At 35.8% G+C, this 27,176-nt stretch overlaps 1 protein-coding gene across 5 annotated transcripts in view; it reads right to left on the bottom strand.

Moving 5' to 3' along the window:
• KIAA0825 (KIAA0825 ortholog) overlaps nt 1-27,176 on the bottom strand; it is a 245,049-nt gene that overhangs the window by 112,255 nt on the left and 105,618 nt on the right. For all 5 annotated transcript variants that reach the window (XM_051789274.1, XM_051789275.1, XM_051789278.1 and 2 more), the window contains exons 13-19: nt 26,091-26,230; nt 17,800-17,988; nt 16,066-16,299; nt 14,028-14,436; nt 10,059-10,215; nt 5,869-6,024; nt 280-374 (exon numbers count right to left, since the gene is read on the bottom strand). In XM_051789274.1, the coding sequence (XP_051645234.1) occupies nt 280-374; nt 5,869-6,024; nt 10,059-10,215; nt 14,028-14,436; nt 16,066-16,299; nt 17,800-17,988; nt 26,091-26,230 (1,380 nt within the window). The remainder of the gene's footprint in view (nt 1-279; nt 375-5,868; nt 6,025-10,058; nt 10,216-14,027; nt 14,437-16,065; nt 16,300-17,799; nt 17,989-26,090; nt 26,231-27,176) is intronic.

Here is a 27,176-nt window from a genome sequence, read left to right as displayed (position 1 = left end):
TTCTTTTTAAAGCATTATTTAAGTGTAACATCAACACACATTCATATCCTTCTGTCTCAGACAGGAAGAACATATTAGATTCCTCAAAATAGGAATCAAAAACCATCTGAGTATGGATTATATACACTAGAAAAAAAGTAGCTCCATTTTAATACTGCATATTCTAAAAGAAATGCAAAATATATTTTACAAATTTCACCAATAAACCCCGTGTACACTGGCTATCATAAAGTCAAAAACATAAGAGGAAAGCATGATTATTTGCCAAAATCCCATTACCTGTGTGTCAGCAGCACCCTGAAGGTCATCTGATTCAATCCCAAGCAACTTGGCAGCAAGTTTGACCAATCCCAGTTCCATTCAGTACTGGCTGACTGTTGATACATAGAAAGAAGCTAGTTAGTTATTAATCAGCATTAACGTGATCAGTACATTAAAGCTCCAGCTGTGATATACTAACCAAGAAGGAGGGGGTGTCTAGAACCAGGACTTAGAAAGAGGACATCAATCATGTCCACAGAAGAGAAGTTTTATTTCAGTAAGATGGCAATTAGTTTATAAATCATTTAGGGATGTAGCCATTGTTTATAAAAAGATAAATCATTTTTTTGAACTTTTATTCTTTCAACTGTTAATGGCATTGTGCCCAACCACTTCGTCTGAGAGCTGACTCTTTGTCCGAAAAGCAAAACAGTTTTGTAACAGCAATTTTTATTTTCTGCTGTCGGTGAAGAGTTTGTCATTAAAAACTCGGTATAGCTGGAATTCAAGATGTAACCTGTATCATAATTAGCGTGAAGGTTTGGTTGCCTATTGTTTTGTAAGGCACTCCAGTCACCAGATAGTTATTATAAACAGCAGTACACCTACACAATATGAACAAATATAACTCCATATTGTTTATTTAGTAATAAAAGCAATCTAGAATAATTGCGGGCAGCCAAAAGACCACGCATAACATTATTTTGTTTACAAAACAGTAAGTCCTGTTGAATAATATTACTTATCATTGTCAGCAATAGTTTAGTAGTGACTAGAATTTAACATTCGTGGGAGGAAATAATTAAAAAATTACTGTTGTGATGTTGCAAATGATATAACTTTCCTAAACTTTAACTAATGGTAGCAAGTGGTTACGTTTCTTTTTACGGACTCTTGGCGGTTTGATCTTGAAATCAGCAAAGATTTGAGTTTCTCTGGACTAGTTCTGATAAGCTTCAATAAACAAAGTTAAAGGGAACTGAGGATTGGACATCCAGGATGTTACAATTTTTGGTCCTTCAAAGACATGTTGGAGTAACCAGAGGATACAGAGGGGATAACAAAGACATTACAGTCTGAAAGTTGGAGACTCTCTGTCTAAGGAAGAATGATAACAGGACCAAAGAATGCAGACCAATAGCCAATAAAGGAGAGAATATTAATTAAGTGAAGAGAATTGTGTAACTCAGAACCAAGGATTGTTAATTTCTTTGTTTGCCAAAATGTATAAATACGTGAAAAGTCTTGAAAGGGACGTAAGTAGCTGGAATGATTCACTACCTAGCTCTGGCCAGAATAAAGCAACACCTGGCTCACTAACTTTTAAAAAGTAGTGTTAGAGGGTTTCATCTTTTCATGATGATTTTTCAAAACAGTGAAAATAAACCTAAATATAGTAAAGTATAACTTGCAGTGCATCTTTGCCTTCTTACAGACAGCACTTAGATCTTCTGGGAGAACAGAATCAGTGCAATCCTCCCTATTCATTCCATCTTTATTTTATTACTTTCCTTTTCCTTACTTAATTTACTCCCTAACCCTCATCTCAGACATGCACTTTAAAGTAAAGTAGAAAAAAAAAGGGTGAAATACAGAGTACAAATGGAAAAAAAGGGTAGCTAAAGAAAGAACAAAAGAGTGTGAAAGTGGAAAGTGAATGAAGAAGAAATGGTGAACACCTGATAAACCAGAAATAAGGGTAAAAGAGTCCACTAAGAGAACAGTACAAGAAGAAGAACACAGGAGAAAACAGGACACTGTTCTACACACTACACTGAATTAAAAGCAGATAAATAAACATGGAGGAAATACTTGTAAAATCAAGAGGGATAAAAAGGAGAAGCTAAACACTCAGTAGCAACAATCATGGAAACAAAGACAAAATTTTATAGGTAAACCTGATAAAAATTCAGTCCATCAGACTGATCACTTCTGTGGAAAAAATAAAGGATCAGTTTTGAAAAAGTCACTTCAAGAAAGGAAAATAGTTCCTTTGTAGCATTTGTTGATACTGTTGAGGAGTTGCATATCCTAGTTTATTAGACAATAGAGGAGCAGTAGCACTGACAGGGATTAAGGTGTCAGGACAAACAGATAAAACCAAGAGCAACAAAGTGACGAGAACCAGATGGTGATTATTCAAGATTTTTACAGAAATGTAAGAATGATGCGGTTAAATTGTTAACAGAAATTACACACTTCCTAGAATCAGCTACTGAACTAGAGTGTTGGAGGTAAGAAATTTACATATCATTAACAAAAATGCTAGAGTTGACCTCAAAATAGTGGTTCGGTGATCTTTGCTTCAGGAGCAGTAAAATTCATAGAAACTATGATTAAATACCTTGCTAAATTTGACACAATTGGGACAATATCACAAAACTTTAGAACAAAGTTAAGGAAGCTTTCCTGTATTCAGGGCCACTCTGTCAGTTACTCCGCCACCATGAGAGACTTTAACAGCTGGGACCGAGACCACTTTGCAGCAGGCAGTTTCAGAGAGTCGATGGGTTCCCCACTTGACTCCCTGCACACCCCACTCTCACGCAGTCAAACAAAGTTTTCCACAGCAGTCTCAGACATCTGGGTCCTTTAAATAATTTTATCACAGTGCAACAACAAAATAACAGCTTCAGCTGGGTTCCCCCAAGGAGGGACTTTGAATAAAGGACTACCCAGGATTTTATACTTTCACAGTCTAAGTGCTGGATAGCCCAGTGTATTCCAGTTGAGTGGAATGGCTCCTGCTGTCTCTGAGTGTCTGGTCACCTGGCCGGTGCCACAGGTCCCCATGCCCTTTGTTGTGCAAAGATACTCGGCCAGTTCAAGGCCTCTTGACTCGGGTTCCCACCATTTCTCTCACCCAGAGCTCAATCTGCAGCTCCCACTGCAGCTCTACACTGAGTTACCTTCACTAAATGTATTCCTCAACCAAAAAAGTCAATCACCCTGCTGTACAGTGATTTTTACCTATACTAACAAACAATATATAAAATGTTTACTAACAATTATCTTTTGGAAAGCTTTTGAATTAACTTATTTTAAGAAATCATCTACTGAGGAAGCTAAGAGTATATCTACACTGCACAGTGTAGACATGTTCCTATATAGTTATGTAATATATTTGGTGTAATACATTTTACATGTTATGATAGGCCACATACATAGTGTAACATACATTCTCTGTTTAGAGTTGAAGCACTAGGCACTATTACCAAGTGTATTCCAATTGGCCCTTCTAAGAGAAAACTTTTAAAAAGCAATACATAATCAATTAATTGACAAAATGTGTTGTGAAACTAGTAGATTGTTTTGCTCTAGAACAAGAGTATATATCCTCTATATAAAAGGAAAAAATGTAGATTGATGTATTAAAAACATATCCACTTAACGACAAAGAAAATAAAAAATTAATCATGGATTATAAACTCCTAAGCTTCATGGCAGTTGCCAATCAGTAACAAATGAATTTAAGAACAAATACAGCTATTGAGAAGAATAATTGTTCCTTGCCAGTACTCTGGCACCTTCTAAAGGCACTGGTAACAGTCTTCACAGGAAACCAGACTCTCAGCTATACTGATCACTAGTATAAAAATCGACATTTCCACGCTACTTAATAAATCCGCAATTTTATGGTAAAGGGAATTAAGCTATTTAATAATATCATTATTATCAATATCATTATCAATATCACTGGGAAATAGAATCATAGAATAGAATCATAGAATGGTTGGGGCTGGAAGGGATGGACCTTAAAGATCATCTTGCTACAATCCCTTGCCATGGGCAGGGACACCTTTCACTGGACCAGGTTGTTCAGAGCTCCAACCAGCCTGGCCTTGAACACTTCCAGGATGGGACATCCACAACCTCTCCAAGCAATCTGTTCCAGTGCCTCATCACCCTCAGTGCAGAATTTCTTCCTAACACCTAATCTAAACCCACTCTATTTGAAGCCATTCCCCCTTCTCCTGTCACTACATGCCCTTGTAAAAAGTCCCTCTCCATCTTTCTTGTAGGCTCCCTTCAGATACTGGAAGGCTGCAGTTAGTCATCTTGGAGCCTTCTCTATACCAGTTCTCTCAGCTTTTCTTCATAGGAGAGGTGCTCCATCCCTCTAACAATTTTGGTGGTCCTCCTCTGGACTCGCTCCAACAGGTCAATGTCCTTACCATGCTGAGGACCCCAGAGCTGGATGCAGCACTTCAGGTGGGGTCTCACTGAAGCAGAGTAGAGGGGCAGAATCACCACCATTGACCTGTTGGGCACACTTCATTCGATGCAGCCCAGGATACAGTTGGCTTTCTAGGTTGAATACGAGGAAGAAATTCCTTACCGTGTGAGTAATCACGCCCTGGAACAGATTTCTTAGAGAGGTTGTGGAGTCTCCCTCACTGAAGATATTCAAAAACTGTCTGGATGCAATCCTGTGCAATGTGCTCTAGGATGAGCCTGCTTGAGCAGGGAGGTGGGACCAGAAGACCCACTGTGGTCCTTTCCAACCCTACCCATTCTGTGATTCTGTGTTTCTTTCTGGTCCCTTCCAACTCAAACCACTGTATGATTGTGTTGATTCTATGATTGTATAAAGCATGTTTCTCTGGAGTGAGAAGCCTTGTAGAGTTAGTATTCATCTTTTTCAGGATATTGGAACACGACAATGATTAGGCATTCATTAAACAAGTAAGAGAAAACAGTATATTTTGCCACAATATAACTGGTGAAATAATCCAAAATAGTCAAACTTGGGAAAGGAGATTACTCCGTGTATAAGCACACCGGTGCTGAAAAAAGGATGCCTTTCTACCACAAATCTGTAAAGTGAATTTCACACCACTGTAATACCATCTCTTTTCAAATATTTGAATTGAGGGCCAGAATCAAAATGACAGATCATGTATTAAGAACATATGAGAAATAATGGTATAAGATTTTTTAAGTGCTATCAGAAACTATATACCATTTTGTGTAATGAATTGGTCATGAGGTACTTCAGCAGAGATTTAGGCAACCAGATCTCTTTTCTGTTACATTGTCAGAAAACTAAATTCTATAAATAAATTATAATCCTTTACATATTACAACCATGACTTAAGGAAAAATGGAGAAATGGATGCTTTCATGCTTTTGTGTTTTACCTCTGCTTAGTTTCACCGTTTTGTAAAATCTCTGTATTTCCAAAGTATCCTTTACTTAACTGACAATCCTGCAAAAGACCCATCAGGAAAATTCTAAATGTGCATTTGGAGTTTTGCCATGACTTTAAAAGGATTAAGACCAACCCTGTGTACCATTGCACACATGTAATAAATGTCATTGCTACTTATGGGCTTTCCTTCACTATACTGGACACAGAAGGTATAAGTAAATGCAAATTGCTCCTACGTGCAATAATTCTGATAAACGAAAAGGACTGGCTTTTTGAAGATCATGCTGTTGTAGAGGGTACCCTCATTAGATTCCCGAGTAATAATATTCCTTCGCACTTCATCACATGCACGCATGTAATTAATTCCATTTTCATAAATTCAGTATCTGTCATTATCGCAATAAGACTGACAAGTAAAAATTATGCTATAACCAAGGTTTCAGATTTTCACAAACCTGATTGAACACTTTTGCACAAGATTGTCTGTACACCTGGAAAGGGTTGAAGACAGGCTGCTCTTCTCTGCCCTTCAGCGTCAAAGGCAGGCATTGACTGGACGTAACACCATCTTCAGAAGAATTCTCACAAGACAGCTGGTCTTTCAAATATTCCTTTTGGAACAAAAAGCAACCACAGAACACTATAGGTGACCTAGCTTTCTAAGCGAAATTTACCTACCTTTCAAGCATAACTTTACAGTATGCTTGATAAAAGTTCCTTATAATACAGTAGGGAATAGGCAATCTCTTAGAAATAGAAACCTTTTTAAGAGTATCACCATTTTACAGCAAACAAGAAATAACCTCCAAGAACATCCAACTGAAGCAAATCGGAATAATCTAAGCTATTGTTTGGAAATTGTAATCACATTCTGCATATAAGTTCTCATTTAATATATATATATGTTAGTGGAAGTGAACAACAAATGTTTTTTATTACTTTCTATTAAACTTCTTGAACAACATTCAATAGTTACTACATGACTGCAAATCAATTGTTTGATGAACATGCTCTAACCAGTTATTTAAACACAGGAAATAAATACTCTCCCACTTCACTTTTCAAAGGTATTTTTAACTATTTAAGCATTCAAAGACTAGAAGTAATTTATTATTTACATGGCAATTTTAGAAACTATAGTGTAACAGATGCATGATTATTTTGGACACAATCTTTCCTGTTTTCACTTCTTCAACTACTATGTAAATAAATCATCACTGCATGCCAATGAAGTGTTTTGATTAAATAGAACCATTTTATGAAGAGCTAGATAATGAAACATTTACACATCTATGTGCTGGAAGAACTACAGTGATTTAGCAGTTTATTGTTATTAAAATGAAGTCCATAATGATAGGATTGCCATAACACCGAGCATATACTCCAGGTGAGTCTTCATTAAGATGGGAGCAAATGCTCCTCTTATTTGCACTGCTACTGAGGCAAAAGAACATGTAAACTACCTGCCAAGGCACCCTGTGTCCCTCAGAGGGTCTTTCTAAAAGAAGAATTTGATCATTCTTTTACACTTATCCAGCTGTGGCCTGGCCTGAAAGGCACAAGTTCCCTTTCAATCCACACACACTGTTTCTCTCTTGTGTTGGCACTAAGATATGTTGTGAAACTAGCCAGAAAAAAAGAAAGGTTTCATGCAGATAAATAAGCCTCACAATTTCTAATATGAATACAAAGGGGAGCCTAGGAGTGGAAAAGCTCAAAGGCAAGAGATGCCTCTCTCTGCTGATTGCAGTTAAAAGTCAGGACTGACCAAGACAATTGCAAAATCGTCCTAGTGTATTTTAAACAAACAAACAAAACTCAAACCAAAAACAAACAAACAAACAACAAAAGGGAAAAAAATGAGCTTTTTTCACTTAAAACAACATCACAAACCAGTTGTGAAAACACACGCTAAATCTCTTACCTATATTTTTTCAGCCTTCCAAAATATCTGGGTTTCCCCCACTCATTCATGACTTGATGCCATAAAAAAAGGTCTTAGAATTATTGTGAAGGATGTTATTTAAAAGCTATTTCTATAAATTTATCAAATTTTCATAAACTTACTGGCTTCCATGTACACATTTTCACAAAATCTGTAGACAGTACTAAAGCAACCCAGCCCTCTGGATGCCACAGAGCCAGTAGAAGCACATTATGTCAGTTTTTCAGAGGCAATACGGAAATATCTGTCCATGCTTGCTAGGGTTTGAACAATTCAAGTGGTATACAGCTCACCCCCCACTACAGGTTTTTTCTGTCTTTGGAATACTATGGATTTATGTTTTCAGGAAGACACTTATTCAACAATGGTAAATATATTATTTTAAGATCTCCTTAGTATAGTACATATTGTATGCTCTGAAAGGGTCATGTTTCAAAAATGTGAAAATATTAAATCACATGTGTAAACATGTGAACTATATCCTCACTGCACTGACTGTGCATGAAACCAAGAAGACAGAATGTTATTGATCTTGACACCTCAAAAGAATTTTCTCTTTGGCTGCCATTAGTAAAAAATGCTTTTAAAAATTATTATTTTTAATAAATACATGAAGGACTGTAGGCTGTTTTGAGTACTACAGTACTTTATAACATCATATCTCTATTTTCAAATACAGTTTCCAAGAATCCATATCCCTTTTCACCTGCTTTTCTAAGGAATATTTTTAAGAAGACAATTTTCTGTCTCGACATTTTGTTCTCATACACAATTACTAAGCAGTGGAGCATAAAGATCTCTAAACTAATTTTAAGAACACAATCCCTTTACAGTTCAAGGAGTCTCTAAACAAAAGGGTGAATCTTTGAACAGACAACCAAGGCTCTTTCTTGATAGTCAGGCCTATTAAACATAATTTCAGCATTAAAATGTTTTGTAATGGTTTCAAAGGCAATTCAAACTAACACAGTTAAGTCCTTCTGCGAGTCAATCTGGTCAGGATCTCTTTTTTTTTTTTTAAATACATTTTTTTCCACTAAGAAATGTTCTATAATTAACAAAGCTCTTGCTTCAGAAATTCAAAGAGAGACACCTGGGATGTGGAAAGTCACGCTGACGTCCCTCTTCCACCAAATTCTCTCAGCTTTTTACCTCCTATTAGAGCTGCTCCACTTTGTATAAATAACTGAATACTCACAGGAGTTGGATCTTGGATCAGGTCTCCAAAACCCAGTATGTGCATCCTATTCCTTCAACTAGAGTATGATTCTATTTTTGACCCTAAAAGTTACAGAATGCATTTTTACAGCAATTTCTACATGGTAAAACAACTCCAACAGGGGAAAAAGAAGGAGTTCCATGCTGGTAGCTAATGGTCTAGAGGTTTGGGGACTTAGTTTGGATGTGGGAGATGCAGATTCAATTCCCTGATCTAAACCAGGAAGAAAAAAGATCTGAGCCTGCATATCCTGTCCCTAGGCGACTGCCCTAACTGCTGGACTACATGCTATTTTTGGAGGTCTTGCTCATCATCTTTTCCTCATTGTTATACCTAAGAGTAATCCTGAATGTGCTCCAGGTGAAAAGGTTTTGTTTATTACAGTAATAATTTTCACTTCACTTCCCAAACCAGTTAATTGTTTGACATGAAACTTGAAAAGATTCTGTACTGTATTAATGTTACGTTGCCATTTCTACATACATGCTTCTAACGCTTCCAAATGCAGATGCATAAAGATTGTTTTTAAGCCTATAGTTAGGAACTAAACAGTTGATCTCATTTTCAGCAGCACAGTGACAGTACTAAGATGTTCTGTATGGCATTCATATAGACATAACTGTCTAATTGGGTTTTTATGCTATCATTTTTTTAAAAAAGAAAAATCCTAGTCTCTGCCTATATTTGCATTTTTTTGCATTTTATTACAAACACTTCTGTACACCTGCAGTGGTCTTAACAGGACCTGCTTATGCATTCAAGGAATACTAATTTAGTAATTAAAGCTAATAAACAGAACTTTCTGAATCAAGCTGTGTAGATCTGTGTTATCATACAATTTAAGCAAACCTGTGCTTATTTCAGTGAATAAAATCAGAATGTTTTTGGTAACTTGGGCCAATTCATTACAGCCTTAGAAATAATGACATAATTCTTCTACGCTGTTAAAATTCCATGTGCAGAAAACAAAACTGAATTTCTTGACTGTAACTTCAAAAGCACTTCAGTTGAATAGAGTTGTCTAGATGAAGTAAGATTTCATGTGGATGCATTTACTTCCTCAGCAGAACCACAGTGTTTGTTTGTTTTTTAAATTAGAAGAGTTAATTTACCACATTTAATTTTACTTTTCATAACAGTCAATTTTTCAACAATTGCTTCCTTTTTTCAATTTTTAGTGGTTTTACTGTGCTCGAACTCCTAAAATGTATCTGTGGTCTACAATACGAAACTTAAGGAAGTTTATGAGCCATACTACTGTCTAAGTACCTAAATAAAATCCATAGTGTTTCCTATAAAGTAATCTTTTCTATAGAAACACAGAAAAGTCTAAACTGAATGGATTTTATTACAATACAATATAGGATTTCATATCGACTTTAAGAACCATTATCACCTCCTTGACTAACCCTTAACTGCCAGCAGACGCTGCCCCAGGCCAGTACACACCTAATTGCTCGGTGAAAAGGCCATTTCCCTACCTCATTGAGCTGGATGATGTGATAAATTTGCCTCAGGTACTCGCTGCCACCTGGTTTGTGGCAGATATCCAGGACCATCATGTTTATTTTCTGCTCAGTGAATCCAAATGCAATACCTCCTTCCTCTAACGTTGCACCTTCTACTGTGTCTGAGGCACTAGAATACAGAAAAGATAGGAAGAGTCCTAAGTTAAATTTCTAAAAATGAAAATATTAATACAAACTCAGCTAAAACTACATGCTAAGAAAAACTTAGAAATATTTGGCTTCCAGAAATGTTCCACATATATCTCATATACATACATAATACACACCAAATCACATTATTATTCTAATTTTAATCACTTTAATTGGAAAAAATGAACACATGAAACATTCTTTACTCTAAAGATACACAAGCAGCAAATATTTTTTAGTTTTCTTTTCCACTAGAGAAGTATCTTTGCTACTAGAAATGGCATTTGCATTCGATCTTTTGTGCATTTTTCTTTGCCTGTCGCTGCACATATTAAAGCCTAATTAACATGTCAGAAAGGTAGCCATTACTCTAAGTATAGCTTAGAAGTTTTAAAGTGAAGTCTTTTTCTTCCCACTGGTATGTTGTTAACCATTTAAAAGGTACCTATTTGCCACTTGTTGAACTTTTTGCCCTGTACTGTTCCTTATTTTTCTTGTATTTGTGTGAAACTGACACCAAATAAAATCTGAAGATGACATTCCTAAGTGCCTTCAAAATTGTGCATTCAAATTTCTGATCATTCCCAGACTGCTCTCTCTGCATACAAGCATAAAATACCAGCACAGTATTGTTATTGACCAAGTCTACAAAAGATGAAGTATGAAAACTATTTTTTCCTCAAATACTAGAGCTGTAACACAGGTATTTGTTTGCACCTTGACACATATGTGTCATGAACTCGAAAGACCAACAAGAATATATTATTCTTTCTACAGTTGTTATTAGTATAATTGAAAATATAAAAAAAAACCCATTTGGAATTTAAAAAAAAAATCAATATTTTATTGTTTTAGAAGTAAAAAAAACCCAAAAAAAACCCCACACCCCGAAACACTGTGGTTGCAGTATATCATTGGAAGCGTGCCATAATTACAAAGTCAGTTCTGCTGAAAGTTGCTGTTTGACCTGCAGGGTCTCTGAAATGCTGCACAGCTGCCGGACATTAAAGTTGGTATTGTTTCCACATGCAGTTTCAGAATGTCCTACAGAGCAAAGAGTTTCAAAATATAAACTATAATTTTGTTCTCTGCTGAATGGAAGTAAGTGATAATCTGTTATTATGGTGTATTTTATAGAAAAGCTTAAAAGAAATTGATCTTTAAAATTAAAGCACACTTAAGGCTGATATTTGATGCTATGTACAGATACAACTTGAATTTCTTGTCCAAATTCTTAGCTGAGGACCTCTGACAAAGGAGTGTATCAGTGCTAGCACCCAAATGGTATCCTTTACTGCCCATCACCGTGCAGGTGAAGCAGATGATTGGATTCAGCCAGCACTATGATTAATGACTTCCTCTCTGGATTTGGGACTGCCTATCAATCATGTCATTAGGAAGAATGTGCCCTGAAAGAGGCAGACCTCAGCCAAGGAATAACTGCATTCATCTTAATCTGTATATTCACCCAGACAGCAAGGTCAGGGTCATCATGATAAAAAACAATAATCTTCAATTCAACAAATTACTTTGCAAAGATAGACATTTCTTTTCTTCTCAGGACATGTGTTCTTCAGAATCTAATATGACTGTTTACAGCTCTGGTGCTACCATAAAATGAAGGCTATTTTAATAAATAGTAATGCTTTCAGGCAATACATAAAACAGGACATGTGTGCAACTACCACTTTCTGAACCTTTCAATTAGGACTATTATTTTAAAAATTTTCTTAAAAATTAAGTTAAATGTTTACACCACAATGGAAGAACCCATACATAACTTAGACTTTTTATGTAAGTAGCAGTCCTGATAACAATAACGTAACACAAAATCAAGTAAGAATTTTGCTTATAAAAACTCGGCGCACTTTGTTTCCACACCTATGTAGGTGAATCTCAAATAAATTTTTGAAATTTATAGTTTTTGTTTTCTTTCACACACTGTATCTATTAGAAGTCCACAAACATTTAAAACTACAAATATACATATGCATGTGCATACGTCTACACCAAAAAATCCTTTAATTAGGAAAGGGTTATATAACACCAACTTAGATTTTCCAATATGGTCATTCTGTTCCAAAGAAATCACATGAACATCATAAGTCTCCCCTTGATTGTTTTTAGTTTAATGATTATGTGACCGTTACTTACTTTAATTGACTATTTGAATTTCAGCTTTAATATATTAGCTTTATAATAAGCATTCATAACAATATTTATCTCTACATTGCATATCTCATCTTTTTATACACTGGATCCTTTTTTTCCCCCAGATATTAACTAATAATATTTGAATAAAAAATGGAAAAATAATGTTTACATTAGAATTCTATTGCAGAAATGCAACTGAAGTCAGAAGACTCAATTTCAACTACTCACTTAAAGAACAGGTAATGCATTCTTCATTATCTTAAGCTTAAAATTAGCAGCCCTAGTCACAAGCTAGTTCTCTCTTTGGTTGACACTGTACACATATAGGAAACATTTTCCCCCATTCCTTTTCCACAGACTGATACCTAATATATAATACAACATTTCTGCAGTTTGTAAGAAAACAGAGTAGTATATTAACTTAAAATTCTCAGCTTCAGAAGAAGTGCTACATATTAAAATTTTAGTTTTTAAAGGTTATCCACAAAATTGTCTTATCCTCCATTTGTATTTTTTAAGAACTACCTATTCTCTCAGTGACATTAAAAATTGTGTTATGGAACCTTTCTGTTAACTATCAATTTACATATTATCATTATGGGTTTTTTATTGTACACTTCTTTCAGTCACTGGCATCTGGTTTCAATCTTAATTGCTGGATTAGAGCATGTAAATTAGAATTAAATAGAAAAGTAAATATTACAAAGGTCAATGTCAATGAGCATTTGTGTGACACTGTTACTGGTTAGTGCTACTCACATTAACTGACTACTCATAGAAATAGGATACTGCCCTTTAAAGCACTGAATGAAAGCCTGCAATCACTATATCTTTTGTTTATAAGCACAAATCCAAACGTTACTGTCAGGATAGCAATGACCACAACCTTCAAGAATATTCATTGAGAAAAGCAGCAATCTTACTTTCAGTAGCTACAACTTAATTCAGTAAGTCATGTAACTCAAATAAATCTCATATTGGAAAATTGATGAACGGTATTTTTACAGAATGATACATGACTACAATATTAAATTAGACTGGACTAGGAACACATTGACATGTACACAACTCCTTGAAAAATCCCTGTAAGGATTAAAAACACTCAGACCTTAATGTTAAACCAGAAGGAAAGACTGGTATTTTCTCAGAAAGCCACAGCAGGGTATTCTCTGTTTTGATATAATCTACTTGCCCTGAGGGCTTGATAAGATTTTAGAATGAAGTATGCTCACTTTTTTTTTCACAAATGAACACTGACAGCTTTTCATAGTCCCTCTTAATTTATTCACCATAGCAAAATTGAATTACAAATATATTTAGCACTTGTTCACATTTTGAAAGATACAAGAATTGTATCTTTCTATACAAGAATTGTCCAGATTTTTGGATCATCACGAAAATATGAAATTTTGTAGTACTAGAAGACACTGTTTTGACGAAACAACCATGGTTTACTGTTTCAACAATACAATTAAGTTACAAACACATGGTATAAAGCCATCAATATTAAGAACTAATCTGCTTCATATAAGATCACTGCTCATCTCTTATTTTTTCAAATTAAACAATAGCCATAAATGTGCCAATAATCCAGTAAAATAAAGAGTAACCAGCATTTGAAAAGTACTATGTTCTTACCAGTCTGTGCTCAATTTTCTTGCCTTCAGCAACTGGCTTTCAATCCAGTTTGGTCTCTGCTGTTCAATGTTTTGTATAATCTTCTGGGTCACTTGCTTAGGACCACTTTTCTGTTTTCCCATAATACTTTCTAAGCACACACGAACTAAACTGAGTTTTTCTTTGCTCCATCTGTCAAGTGTTGCACCTGTTAAAAGTTCTGCAGTATTTCCATCCTCAAATATCCGACATATAATTAGAATCAAGTTCCAGACAAGCAGACCAGCTTTCTTCAATTCAGCAAAGTTTCTTGACATTTTTCTCTCAGCCAGAAAAAAGAAGTACTTAATTGGGGGAGGCAAACATGCAATCACTGTAGGTAACTTGCTGATTACAATAGATACTGCCTGAGCTGCAAGCCTTGTGAAGCCTTAAAAATAGAAAAGATATGATTAACATTAACATTATAGTTCTATCACAGCATGCTTCTGAATGTTGTATGATAATTTCTAACTTCCTTTTGTACTGAAAATGGGTAAAAAGCTTAAGAACTCAACAGTGTAGCTTGACTTCTATTATAGTTTCTGCACGTAAATCCCACAAAACCTAAACAATTACACAAATTAAAAGCAGAGAATCTAGAAAATTTAGAATTCAGACTGTGACCCTCTTAACAATTAGTCTTGCTGTACACGGTCATTGCAGGACAAATGATAAAAACACCACCCAGGTATTCTGAATGGTAAAAAGTTGTCTTCAGAATCATAATACTTTTGCAACTTCATGACTGGAACGTTGCATTTAGTGTATCAGGATATTACTTACATTTATAATCTTTTGTTTTCTATCAATTCTTCCTATGTTCAGACCTGAACAATTTCAGTTTATCAGCTTTCATATAAGCATCTACACTAGATAGCACTACATTTTAAAGATTCCAGATATTAAAAGTAGCTACAGAAGTAACTACAGAAAATATGCTGCTCAAAACCCAAGACATATCTAAAATGAAAAAATATAGTAAAAGGTGATCCACAACACGGAGTTAAGCCAAGATTTTAAAAAACACCAAAACAAAACCCAAACAATCCAAGAAAACTCCAACTCATTGCACCCGCATTCTAAATACTTTTTTAATTTAAAAAAAAGCCATATCTGTTCTATATATCACACAGAAAAACTGATTTGTTTTTAAGCCTAAGCCTTATGTCTCAGTTTGTATATCCATTTATGCTTAGCAATAACCTAAAATAGCCATACAAGTTCTAAACTAAGGTGAGAGTGCAGTGAAATGAACATGTATGGAAAGAAAGAATGCATTGATGCCCTGGCTTGGCCACAATCTACATATTCAAAAATTCATGCCAAGCTATACTACAGTGATACTACAGTATTGAAAATAATCAGGTAATATTTTGGTGGCAATAATTTATGACTAAATGTTTCCAAAAGTTAACCTTCTGAAATGACAGATGCTTTAGGCACTCTAGACTATAAAAATATATACCAGAAATCAACTTTATATCTAATCACCTTCCAAATATCTCCTCTTGTGAATATTATTTCTTTCTTCACTAACTGTTTCAACAACCAGACAGTAGCATATTTTATAACAGTTTCAGTGGGTTTTTTTATTCAAACATAAATTGCTATGTTGTAAAGTTGGGATGAATAACAATCGTGACTGAGGAGATGATAATGAAAAGGAAAACTGGTTATAGCCATTGAGACCAAAGCATAGACACTATTTTTACTTTGCCTTGAATCCCACCCTATTACTGCCAGATGCTAAAAACATCTTCAGTATTATTATTATCAGTACTACAATACTGATTATTTTCAAAACCTTGTTTGTGTATGCATGGTGTAAGCCTCAAGAAGGAATAACTGAATTTTAACAAGAAGTACTAAAAAAACTCCCAACCACCACAGGATGTTTGGAAATTGTTTTGTTCACTGTCAAACTACAACACTCACAAAATCTAACTGTCCAGTTTAGGCATTAAAGGTGTAACAAGTTCTTATGACAAACTTATAAAACAGTATAAATGTCACCTACATTTCCCAGATTCTTTTCTCTTCATTTCCCGAGGAGTATAATTCCATTCCTTTGGAACTGTTTTCAGTAAACTTTCAGGTACTATTTGCTTGTGCTGGTAAGTTCCATAGTTTTCTGTTGCCTCCCATGAATGCATCAAAGAAATAATTTGTTTCACTACACCCTTGACTGAATTAATCAAAGTCAACTTCAAGCATCTGATAACTTCTGGCTCTGACTCACCACAACTGGAAACTTTAGAAGGAATAATTATTAAATATTCAGTAAGTGTAGTCATTTGTGTAAATCTGTTTCAGAAAAAAGCGTTTCAGAATTCTTATGGAAAGAAAAGTAACAACATTATGATTCATAATAAATTAGACCTTTTGGTGTGTTACAAATTAAAGAAAGAGTATAAAGCAAAATAATATAGCCATCTTGTACCATCTTAACACAGTACTAACAAAAAATATTTCCATTTATTTTCTTCATCCTCATTTCTCTTAAACTGATTAATGTCTTCCATTTTAATATGGAAAACATTTAATTACTTGTTAGGCATCAATGAGACAAACAGATATACCTTTTTTCCTATTTCCTTGTTTTGAAGGGTTAATGAAATTGCATTTATTAGATACCCAAACTGTTGCACTAGAGAACTGCAAAGAAAGAAAAGGTATCTTGGAAACAAAAATACATACAAATAATAGTCATCAACAGAAACACAGCATGTCATCAGTGATTGCATGTTGAAAACAGACCATCATAAGTACAGCTATTGACATTACAAGTATCAATCTTCTCCACATTCTTAATACCACAGCAAACCGTAGTTTCTCCCTTGCTATGGAGCTGCAGTTGTCAGGAAGAGTGTTGCAGAGCATATCAGAGATGTGTTTTGACATGTTAGATCCTTCACTTATACTTATGTTTCTCTGTGGTTTTTGCTGATCTAATCATGGTCTTTCTGGAAGCTCCCATGCAACATTTCTGTTTTAATTCAGCTTACACCTTAAACTTCTATTTTTTGCAGTCCTGTTTTGCTCTGAGGAATACCTGAGCACTTTTATGACCATTGTTTTCTATTTTGTGATACTCATAATCCTATTTCTCCTTTTACATTTTCCCATTTTCTTCCTTTCTTTTCCTGTGAACCTTCCTATTTTTAATGCATAATTTGCAATATCACCCTTCTAAATCTCACCCCTCTTTTCTGGTTGAATACTACTTTTCCTTGGGGACAGTTTTAGTTGCTTTAATTGTTAGGGCAGCTCTCTCTCTTCACTGAAAATCAAGAGGCCCTCTGCCTGTTGACAGCAGAGTCTATATCCCCATCAGGGTATTTCTCTCTCAGTAGGAGAAGGAGTGCTTCCTTCTCTTTTTCTGCTCTCCTTCAATGCTGTCTTATTTTTAAATCATGCCAAAGGTCTGGAATCCTTAATGCATAGAGACAAAGAATCTTTACTGGTAGAGACCTACAGAAATGTTCTGCAGACAGCCTGCTGGTAAGACAGACACTTAAGGTAATCAGACTCCTCACTGACTACACTGCTCCTAAACCTCTGTGTTCTTCAAAATTTTCATCACTCCTACCATGGCCCAATTGCACAGAACACTTCAATTATACTATAATTTTGAAATAAACTACCATCATTTTATCTGATTTATCAAGGTAAAAAAAAAATATTCACTACATGTCTGAAAACCAACAGGGTTTAATGTCAGATTTTAAGTGCTTATTAATAAATTAAGTACCTGTCATGCTGTATAAGCAATTCCACAACTGCTCTTTTTCCATGTAGGTCTCAAAAGCAATGCCAAGAGATTTGGGCGATAAAGTGCAGTAAGACAATACTGTGAAGATTGTTTCAATCAGAGTAGGCTCTTTGTTATTTATCTGTTCTAAGAGAGAACTTTGTTCATCACGATTCAATGCTTCATGTCCTTCAAAATAAACAAAAACATAGTTCAAATAATTTCCAAGTAATTCAAGTTCTCAGTAATAGATAGCATTAATTAAAACAAACTGCAAACTAAATCTGAATAATGTTTTAAACAGCAATAACATTACAGATACTAAAATCTGGTCTTCCTCTGCATAATGACAGTTGACTGTCTTCCTGAATTATGTGTAGCCATTAAAAAAAGACTCAGGCATGTTTTCAAATTATGGAATATGCCTATTTAATTCAAAATTAACTCAGTATATAATTAGAAATTATTTACTAAATATTAATCAGAATTAAACTGTACTACTTCTGTAGAATTACAGTCCAAAAGCTATTACTGCTTAATTCCTCTTACTGGTATTATGGTCATAGGAAACAACAGAACTCTAGTTATATAACATTTTAAAAAGTAGCAGCTGCATAGTTCCCCAAATGTGTTGCCTTTGTTTCTCAGAATAAAACAGTTCTGCAAAACAAAATCGCAGCCCTGCTAAGGTAGACATTTTAAAGACAACTAGTGATTTTCATAGAGTTGACTGTAATGGCTTATAAAACATGTATTTCCAGATGTTTCTGAGAATCACTACAAAGTAATCTCCCAGCTGAAAGATAGTGATGTGTTTAAAGCTCTTGAAGTCGATGTGACTCAATGGCTTTGACTTGTGCTAATGTCAAAGACCTCAGCTTCCCACATACTTGTAGAATATCATTGTGATGTTAACAATCGTAACAAATGACAGAGCCAGAATCCATTAAATACTTTTAATTTAAATTTCTAGTTTGCAAAACTGGAGGTTTCTGTAAAAATTATTTAAATAAAATGCTTCACAATGTCTTTGCTTTCTGCCAGTCTGGCTGTCCTTACTTGTAGCAACCTGTGCAGGAGAAAGATAGGAGAGACTAAATTTCTAGACTGTGTTTTTTCTAGCAATTCAAACAGCCTTCAAAATCTATCACAGTGGGGCACTGTTGCTTTCCACCTATCTTTGAATGAATGGCTTGAGAATGCTGTAAAATTTAAAAATCTCATTTTACTCTCCTCTGAATTCCAACAACCTAATTCACACATTATTGTAAAGCAGCCAATTTGGATAGTGTGCAACCTTAATGGAAACAGCCCAGAGTATGTAAAAATCTAAAAAACATGATCAGTGATTTCATAACCAACAAGGTGTGGGGTTTTTTTCCCAAGGCAGTAGATAGGTCAGCAATAAGATTTTTTTAATCAGGTTTTTTTTTTCCTATGAGTTGAGTGAGCTGGCATATATTGCTTCCAATGCCTGATGCTTCTCAATGAAGAATTAAATGGATTCCTCACAATTCACTCACAACCAGGTGTTGTAGTTTTAGTTAAATGGGAAGAATTTTCAGCGATGAATACTTCATACCACCAGGTAATTTGGAGCATGGGGGACAGCTCCTCATCGGAGCTGTCCCTAGTGTCTTGGAACCCACCGGAAAATCCCTGCAGTGGAGCATCCTGGGAACTTAGAAGACAGGAGATAAAAGGGGGGCAGGGGCCAAAATTACCTTCTGTTTGTACCTGGTTTTTGCCCACTGGAGCACCGCAGACTCTCAGAGTCTTTGCAGGGGGCCATCATGCCTCAGCTGTGGCTGCTTTTTGCCTCAGCTCAGAGCTGGTTTTGCATCAGACCGGGGACACCCTGGCCCCAGCCGAGCCGTCCCAGCGTGCCCAGCCCCGTACGGAGTCGCTGCCGCCTCAGCAGCTATCTCGCAACAGGCAGAGAGCTGCCATCGCTGCCAGCGCAGGGATTCCCCTCCTGGCAGTCGCCACTGTCTCAGCTGCAGCCTTTTCGCTCTCTCGCCTGCTGAGAGCCCCCCGGGCCGCAGCACCACGCCGGACCAGCCCTGGCCCCACCACTGACACGCAAAATGCTTTGCTATGCCACAACCCACCCCGCCGCCTCAGCAGCATAGGGCCTTCTTTGGGCAAAATAGCCTTCCAGGTTTTGTTTTAACCTAGGGGGAAGGCAGATAGCTAGATAATATTTTCTAATCTTGTGGGTTTTTGTTTCTTTCCCTTTTTGGTAAAATTGTTATTTTCCCTTCTTCGTTCAGACTCCTCATAAGTTTTACCTTCTCTATACTGGGAGGAGGGAAATAAAAAAAAAAAAAAAAAAAGGAGGGCTCATCTCATTAGAGGTCTAACCTCCTGAATAGATTGTCATTAAACCAAGACACCAGGGATATGTCTTCTAATATGAATATGACAAAGAAATAACCAACAAAGCAGAAAAAGTTGTTCAAAAAAGAAAACCCAAAGGTATTCAAACTGTGAGATGAAATTTGAATTGAACTTCAATTATGCTACCATAAGTATTTATTTTTAAAATTAATTTAACTGAATTCTAGGGAGGAGGGCTAGCTGAGATTTTAAATATTATGTAAACTCTCTTCGCAGAACATGGGAAATTGATGTGTTTAAAGGAGTTTATGACTTGAAATTAAGCCTAAATTTGTTCTATGACCATGCCATAAGGAAAGTTTGAGTCACAACTTATTACTAACTTTTCTAATCAACTCAGTGCTACCAATAGATTTAGATAAAGGAAAAGGAGTATAAAAGAATTCTGTAGAGGGTGTTATACATACATCTTGAATAACTAGTGTGTAATACAAGCCTTATGCTTTTAAGCAAAGATCTTCATTAATCCATTGGTAAACTATTCTGTGGCTAAACACAATGTGAGCATTCATCAGCTTTTTCCTGTTTTACACTGAAGTAAAGGCTGCCCTTGTTGTAAGAATAGCTGACTTTTGAAAGCTAAGGTTAAAATGAGTTTTCTGACTGATAAGCAGGCATGGACCATAGAATCACAGAATCATAGAATCCCTTGGGTTAGAAAAGATCTTAAAGGATAATGTCAGTTGACAACTTCAGCTAGCTGATCAGTATAGCTGGTTAAATATTATGAATAAGGAGTCTAGAGAAAGATATATTCTCTTGCCTTAGATTTTTTTTCTTTTATGTTTATTAGCTCACCTGTCATAACATTAAATATTCCTCTTCCTTTGAACTCCAAAGCAGCCTCCTTGTTAATTATCACATAAGAACAGAATTTATATGATAGGCATCATACTTACTGCCCACTGATGTTTTTCTCTATACATTTATCTTTTTTCACTGACTGCATTTGTATAGCAAAAGCTAGTCTGTGAAGGGAATCTAAATCTGCTAAATCTGTTCTTTGTTATTTCCATATAGCATAATGTTCCACAGGCACAGACAGTATCAAAATATATTCAAATACTTTGTAAGAAATATATGTATCTACTGAATAATAGCTATACCATTCACAGTGAATCATTCTTCCTATGACAAAATAATGCACTAAACCTCTTGGGATACTACCATGTATTTTAAAAACCTATTTTCAGAAAGGCAGAGTTACAAGTGCTATTTCTCCATATTTCTTTCTTACTGATAGAAATACCTCCCAGTAACTTGCTAACATTATCACTCATCCAGTACTTATCTGCTACTACTTTGTCAAGAGAAGGTATGTGATTTGCAGCAGGGCTCTACTATAGTCCAAACAGTAATTCCTATTCAAATTTTCAGAAACTCCATAAAATCTCTTTACTGTTTTCTTTAGCTTATCACTGGAAAGTCATCAAACAGAGCAGGATATCTGATTAAGGTCCCTTTCTTACCTATCTTCCAGCTAGAAGTACATCAGTAAACCCTTGATTGGTTGTGGAGGTACAGAATCCAGTAAGCTTACTGGTCAGATGGACATTTTGAGGAGATGCCATGTTTAAAGTAACCTTTTAATCATTTGTTAGGCTACCATGACACAGATTCCTATCATGAAGAGGCTAAGAAGACTTTCAGGTGTACTCACAAGTTTCTCACTGAGTGATCCACAAATAGGTGAAGGAATGATCTATCTCTCCACAAGCATATAAATTCCTGTACGAGATTTACTCCTGCTCTCCTAATGAGGACAGGGTTGCAGATTAACATTGAAGTTTTGTGAAAAAATCTGCAAGATTGTATTTTGGGGAAATACAATAGTGTGTGGTTGAACCACAGGACTAGCACAGTTGCTAGTTTTTTCACTTGTCTGATAAACAGATTATTAAATTCAATAAGTCATTAGAAGAAAGTACAAAAATAATGACCTCCACGTACTTGAAATAAAAGTGTCAAATTGTTACATATTTAGCCAAAGCCAGAATTTTAATGGAGTTGGTGATTTATGCAAGGCATGTGCATTTTCTTTTGTAATAACTCAGTACTGTCACTAACAGTTCAGTCTAATTTCTAAGTGAGGCCAATTGGTAAAGTTACCACCTTTCACTGCTCTTTTAGGGTAACTTACAAAAAATCAATGCTATTTACCCATAAGTGTAATTAAATTTGATTAAAATTTAGTTAGGACTTACAATTTACCTTAAGATGGCACATCGTGGCAGTTAGAGAACTGTTTCACAGAGGGCAAAGAATTAGAAGGGGGAAAAAAATCTCTTTCCAGAAATTGGTTAATAAAAGCACAGTCTCAGAAAACTCTTTATATCTATTAGTGTCTAGTGAATTGGCTGATAGTGCACCACACAGCTTTATTTTCTCGGTGGAAATCCTCTCTTCCCCAACCTGCTTATGTCTGCAAGGTAAATGATCTCTTTTTGAAGTAATTCGCATTTCTTTGGGTTCAACTTCAGACTTGCAACTTTAAACTTACCACAGAATACTTGCAAACATTACTATCAGTTCTCATTTCAAAGTTTTAGTGGTGACCAGAATGTCATTAATATACAGACTACACAATACCCTCTTCTATTAGTCTCACGAGTATGTATTGTGCAAGCCAAAAAACATTAGATGCAACTGCCAGTGGTCTGGTCCTGTTGTGAAAGCAGTTTTCTTCCAGTTTATCTGCACATGGCAGTATTCACTTTAAAGTTGTGTGTAGAAAGTGAAATTAAATCTTTGTAACAACTGGAGTCTCATGTATTCGGGGTAATGAATAAGATTATTTCTAAAACTAAAAAGGAATACATTGCATTTAGTATTGTTCATCAGATCCTTGAGACTACCATCTCTTCTTAAACAAAAGTATGTTTGAGGCCCAAGGACTGACTGAAGGCCTTGCTGATTTCTCAGTGACTTCTTTATCTTCTGTTCATATGTGGTGAGGTGTCTGTTGACTGATAAGGTCCCCTCTGGTAATAATCCTGTGTTGGGCCAATGTAATTCAACCAAGCTACTGCTTTTTGTTTCATCATACCAAGAATACCTCCTGGTTCCTGGAAATAGCAACTCTATTTCTCTCCACAAAGCCACAGCAAAGACCTTAAACCCTTCACTCACTCAACATGTCTTAGAAAGAAATTTTCTGAATGTTTGACCTATAGAAAACAACTCTAGGATTATATGACTGTAATTAACTGTACTTCAACCCATCTGGGTTATTTAGACTTGTAGCCTAAGTTATAGAGGTCAAATATGCAAATCTAATTTTTCAACTATTTTTTTCAAAGTTGCCTTTACCCAGTGGACATACTCAGTGGAGACAAGTAAGCAGTTTGGTTTGGCATAACCTGATTTATTGCCTTTAGTATTTTTGATGCAATAACTTCTTATTTTCATATTTTACTTTTTATATACATTTCAGCTTTCGCTACCTGCTGGTCACCCAACCCACAGCCCCCGGACCCCCTCTGTGCTTTTGCTGCTGGCCTCCTGACCCACAACACCTGGGGTTGTTGTCCCCACGGCTTCATTGCTGGTACATGAGCCAAGGCACCCCAGCACCAGCAATGCTCCTCATACCAGCGCTTCCCCTGCCAGTACATCTTCTGCCCTCGGACCACCAGTGTGGCCACTGCTTCTGCCCGCCGCCTGACCGCAGCTGCCTTTTCGACCAACTGCTGCAGCTACTTTTTGACCCAGGCCAGCTCCCTGCCACTCTGACCGGCACCACCGCCGCCTTTTGACCTCCACCGCGTCAGTCCCACGTAGCACTGGCTGGACCCACACCGTCTCTGCTCACCATCAGCCGCCAGGGGTGAAAACAGCCACTGCAGCGGCTGCACCAGGTTGGAAGCTCACACCTCACCACCCCCGCGCCGCAAGCTGCAAGCGCTTGGAGGGGAGCCCTGTATCAGACATAGCTCACCATCGGAGCCAAATTCACACAACCAGCAGGAACAAAGTAACTACCCAGGTTTTGGGGTTTTTTTAGCGGCGTGGAATCAGCGGGGGGAAAAACTCTTTGCCATACTCCTTGTAGTCCCTTTGCTTGCCTGGGGGAGAGCCACGCGGCCAGGCGGTCTCCAGTCTTTCCAGGGAAGGAGGTGGAGAGACAGACCATTTTCTCCCTGTACCCCTGTGGTTACTGTGTTTTGTTCTCTGTTTTTAGTAAAAACTCTTATTTGTTTCTACACTTTACTCGAACATCTCCTAATTTTAAATTCTCGTAATTTGGAGGGAGGGGTTTCTATTCCGTTGGAGGTCCCGCCTCCTAGCACACGTTGTCTATAAACCAAGACAAATGCATTCTCCCAAAATACTCTTTCTACTGAAAAAACGTTGTCAATCCCAACAATACTCCCTACTATGATGGGGAACATACATTATTTTTGAACCTCACCGTAGTACAACCATGAGAACAATGGGACTGCAATTAAATTAAATGTGTTCGGAAGATTTCTACTTTAACTATCCCAAAGTATTACTACAATACAGAAAAAAAAATCAATACCTTAAACCATCCACGTATATGCACCTCTTTATAGAGAATTTTTGCCTTCTGGACTGTTTTCTGAGTGTTAAAAATGTGAGAAGGCTTTTCCTATTAAAAAAATCCTTATGTAGTTAAATACCAAGGAGTTTTGTTATCACTAGGGCAAATCACTCAAAAACTATGATATACTTAGCTGTATAGGAGAAGGAATAAAGAATACAAACATTTTGTCATTAGACAGTTAACCCTGTTGAAATTAATGTAGATGTGGATCATCACAGATATCAACTTTATCTAAACTGAAAGTTTATTCATACCAATATTGTAGTTACATTAATAAAGCCTGTGTAAATAGCACATTTTGTAATTCAAAGGAACAGATTTCCCTAAAGCTTAAGAGGTTGCTCAGTCAATAGATTAATACATTACGTCACTTATTACCTCTAATAATTTAAACAGATAGTAAAATTCAATACTGGTTAACATTAGGGTAAGAATATGACCCTGATTAAATATTTGCCAGTCTTTGTAAAAGTAGACAGGTGTTTGAGTAGGCAAATGTATGCACTGCAGCTCTCAATAAGATGCATGACAGCAGTGAAAGCTATATTGTACCTCTGACAAATATTAGATGAGTTTAAAATAACAGAACTAAATTATGTTATATCTAATATTATGTGGACATAATGGGGCTTTTTATAAGTAGGAAGAATTCTTTTGCCAAGAAATATAGAAACCAAGACCCTCATTCACTATTCCTGCAAGATTACATCAAACAGGTGATTATACCATTACCTTTTCAACAATATCTGAAATATATTAAAGGAAAGATGTGATAAAGTTTGTTGCTTCAAACACAACACCAATACAGAAAAAACCTATAGAACCATTCTTTTATTTGTTCTACTTTCCAAATGGCATTAACGGATTAACAAGAGGAAGCATATAAGTGCAATTCTAAAATGCCTACGGTGACAAACATATAATAAGTTTAACAATATCTAAGAAGCTTTTCACTATTGAAATATAATTTTGAAAGTATAATCCACACTTTTAAAAATCTCTGTAAAGTAGTTGAGGTATCACATAGCTCTGTTAAGCTCAAATTCATTTTGACTCCTTTGCATTTATGATAGCAGCCTATTTTATCAAACTGTAGTCTGCTTTGAAACTATTAATACACAGATTGAGCACAAAACATTCTCATTAAAAAAGCAATGACTTTTTCTATCTTTTAACCCATTTAAGAAGTGTACTACTCATAATGGAAAGGCTACCTAAACCCTTCCAGCATGGTTGACAGCCTTCCTTCAGCACTTAAGTAGTTAAAAATGAATATGTGTTTTTCACTGATATTCTTATATGGATTGACAGTATAAATACCTACCTGAGCTTCTCAGCAAAATTTTCACTAAGAGACAATCATGATGTAGCAATGTGTCCAAAAGCAAGTTCAAATTACAATATGGCTGGGATAAGAGCAGTTTCAGCTGACCCTGGGCTGCCATTTCTCTGGCTGATGGAATCCTTTCAAAATGCAAGATAAAGAATAATGTAGTTAATTTATCTATGAAATTAATAACCTTAAATTGCAGAGGTAATGCAATCCCTTAAATGTCAATTCCTCCCAGATTACTCTGGAAATGCTTTCATGCTTGCTTACTTTAAGGCAGCTCAGGGAAGGAATTACATTTAATCTCAACTAGCTAAAAGCAAATTAACATTTGGTAGTCTGCCAAAGTTATAACTGATACAAAGCCACTTATCTCTCTCATGGAACCATGTTTGTCTTATTCTACTAAGTAAAAAGGAGATTTTTTTTTCTGTGCTTGAATATATTTAAGGCTATTACTTTTAGTTCAGTATTACATCAATTGTTCAATAAGAAACTGTCTTAATGAAGTATATGAAGCTCTTAACTAAAAAACAGAGAAAATGCTCAAAAGGGTTGCAAAATTCCAGATTCGGTTGACCAATTCTTATATGTCCTGAAAAATCCACATGAAATATTAGACTGGTTAAGTTAGTGCTTTGCCAGCAGGGAGAAACGAGAAAGTGTAGTACAAACTTATTAGCTTTTGAAGAGATTGCAGATTATTTCCTGTTTGTGGTTTCTATGTTTGAGGTTTCCAAATAAAAATATTGCACGGCTTCCTCTGAACTCAGCCAGCAACACAACGCCAATCACTGAATTCACATTACAGTTAAAAAAAAAAATCTGTCCTGCAAGATATTTATTACCTACTGTATTTAGTATTTTCTTCTTCTTGAAATATTTTTTAAAAGAAGTTTTCAAAACTGGATTGTAGACTTTTTCTTGCAAGTTTATTTTTTTATTAATCTGAAGGTATTTAAATTAAATTTCAACTGATATTTAGCCACTGTATTTATTTATTTTTGCTACAAGTTTATACAATAGTTGCTAACATTGAAACTTTATGCACCTCCTATGTAAATTTCTATGCACATAAAT

The sequence above is a fragment of the Manacus candei genome, unplaced genomic scaffold (assembly GCF_025592945.1).
Source record: "Manacus candei isolate 608988 ecotype Guabito, Panama unplaced genomic scaffold, ASM2559294v1 h1tg000027l, whole genome shotgun sequence".
NCBI lineage: Eukaryota > Metazoa > Chordata > Aves > Passeriformes > Pipridae > Manacus > Manacus candei.
Note: the sequence above shows the minus strand (reverse complement) of the source record. Positions and strands in the feature narration are given on the sequence as shown.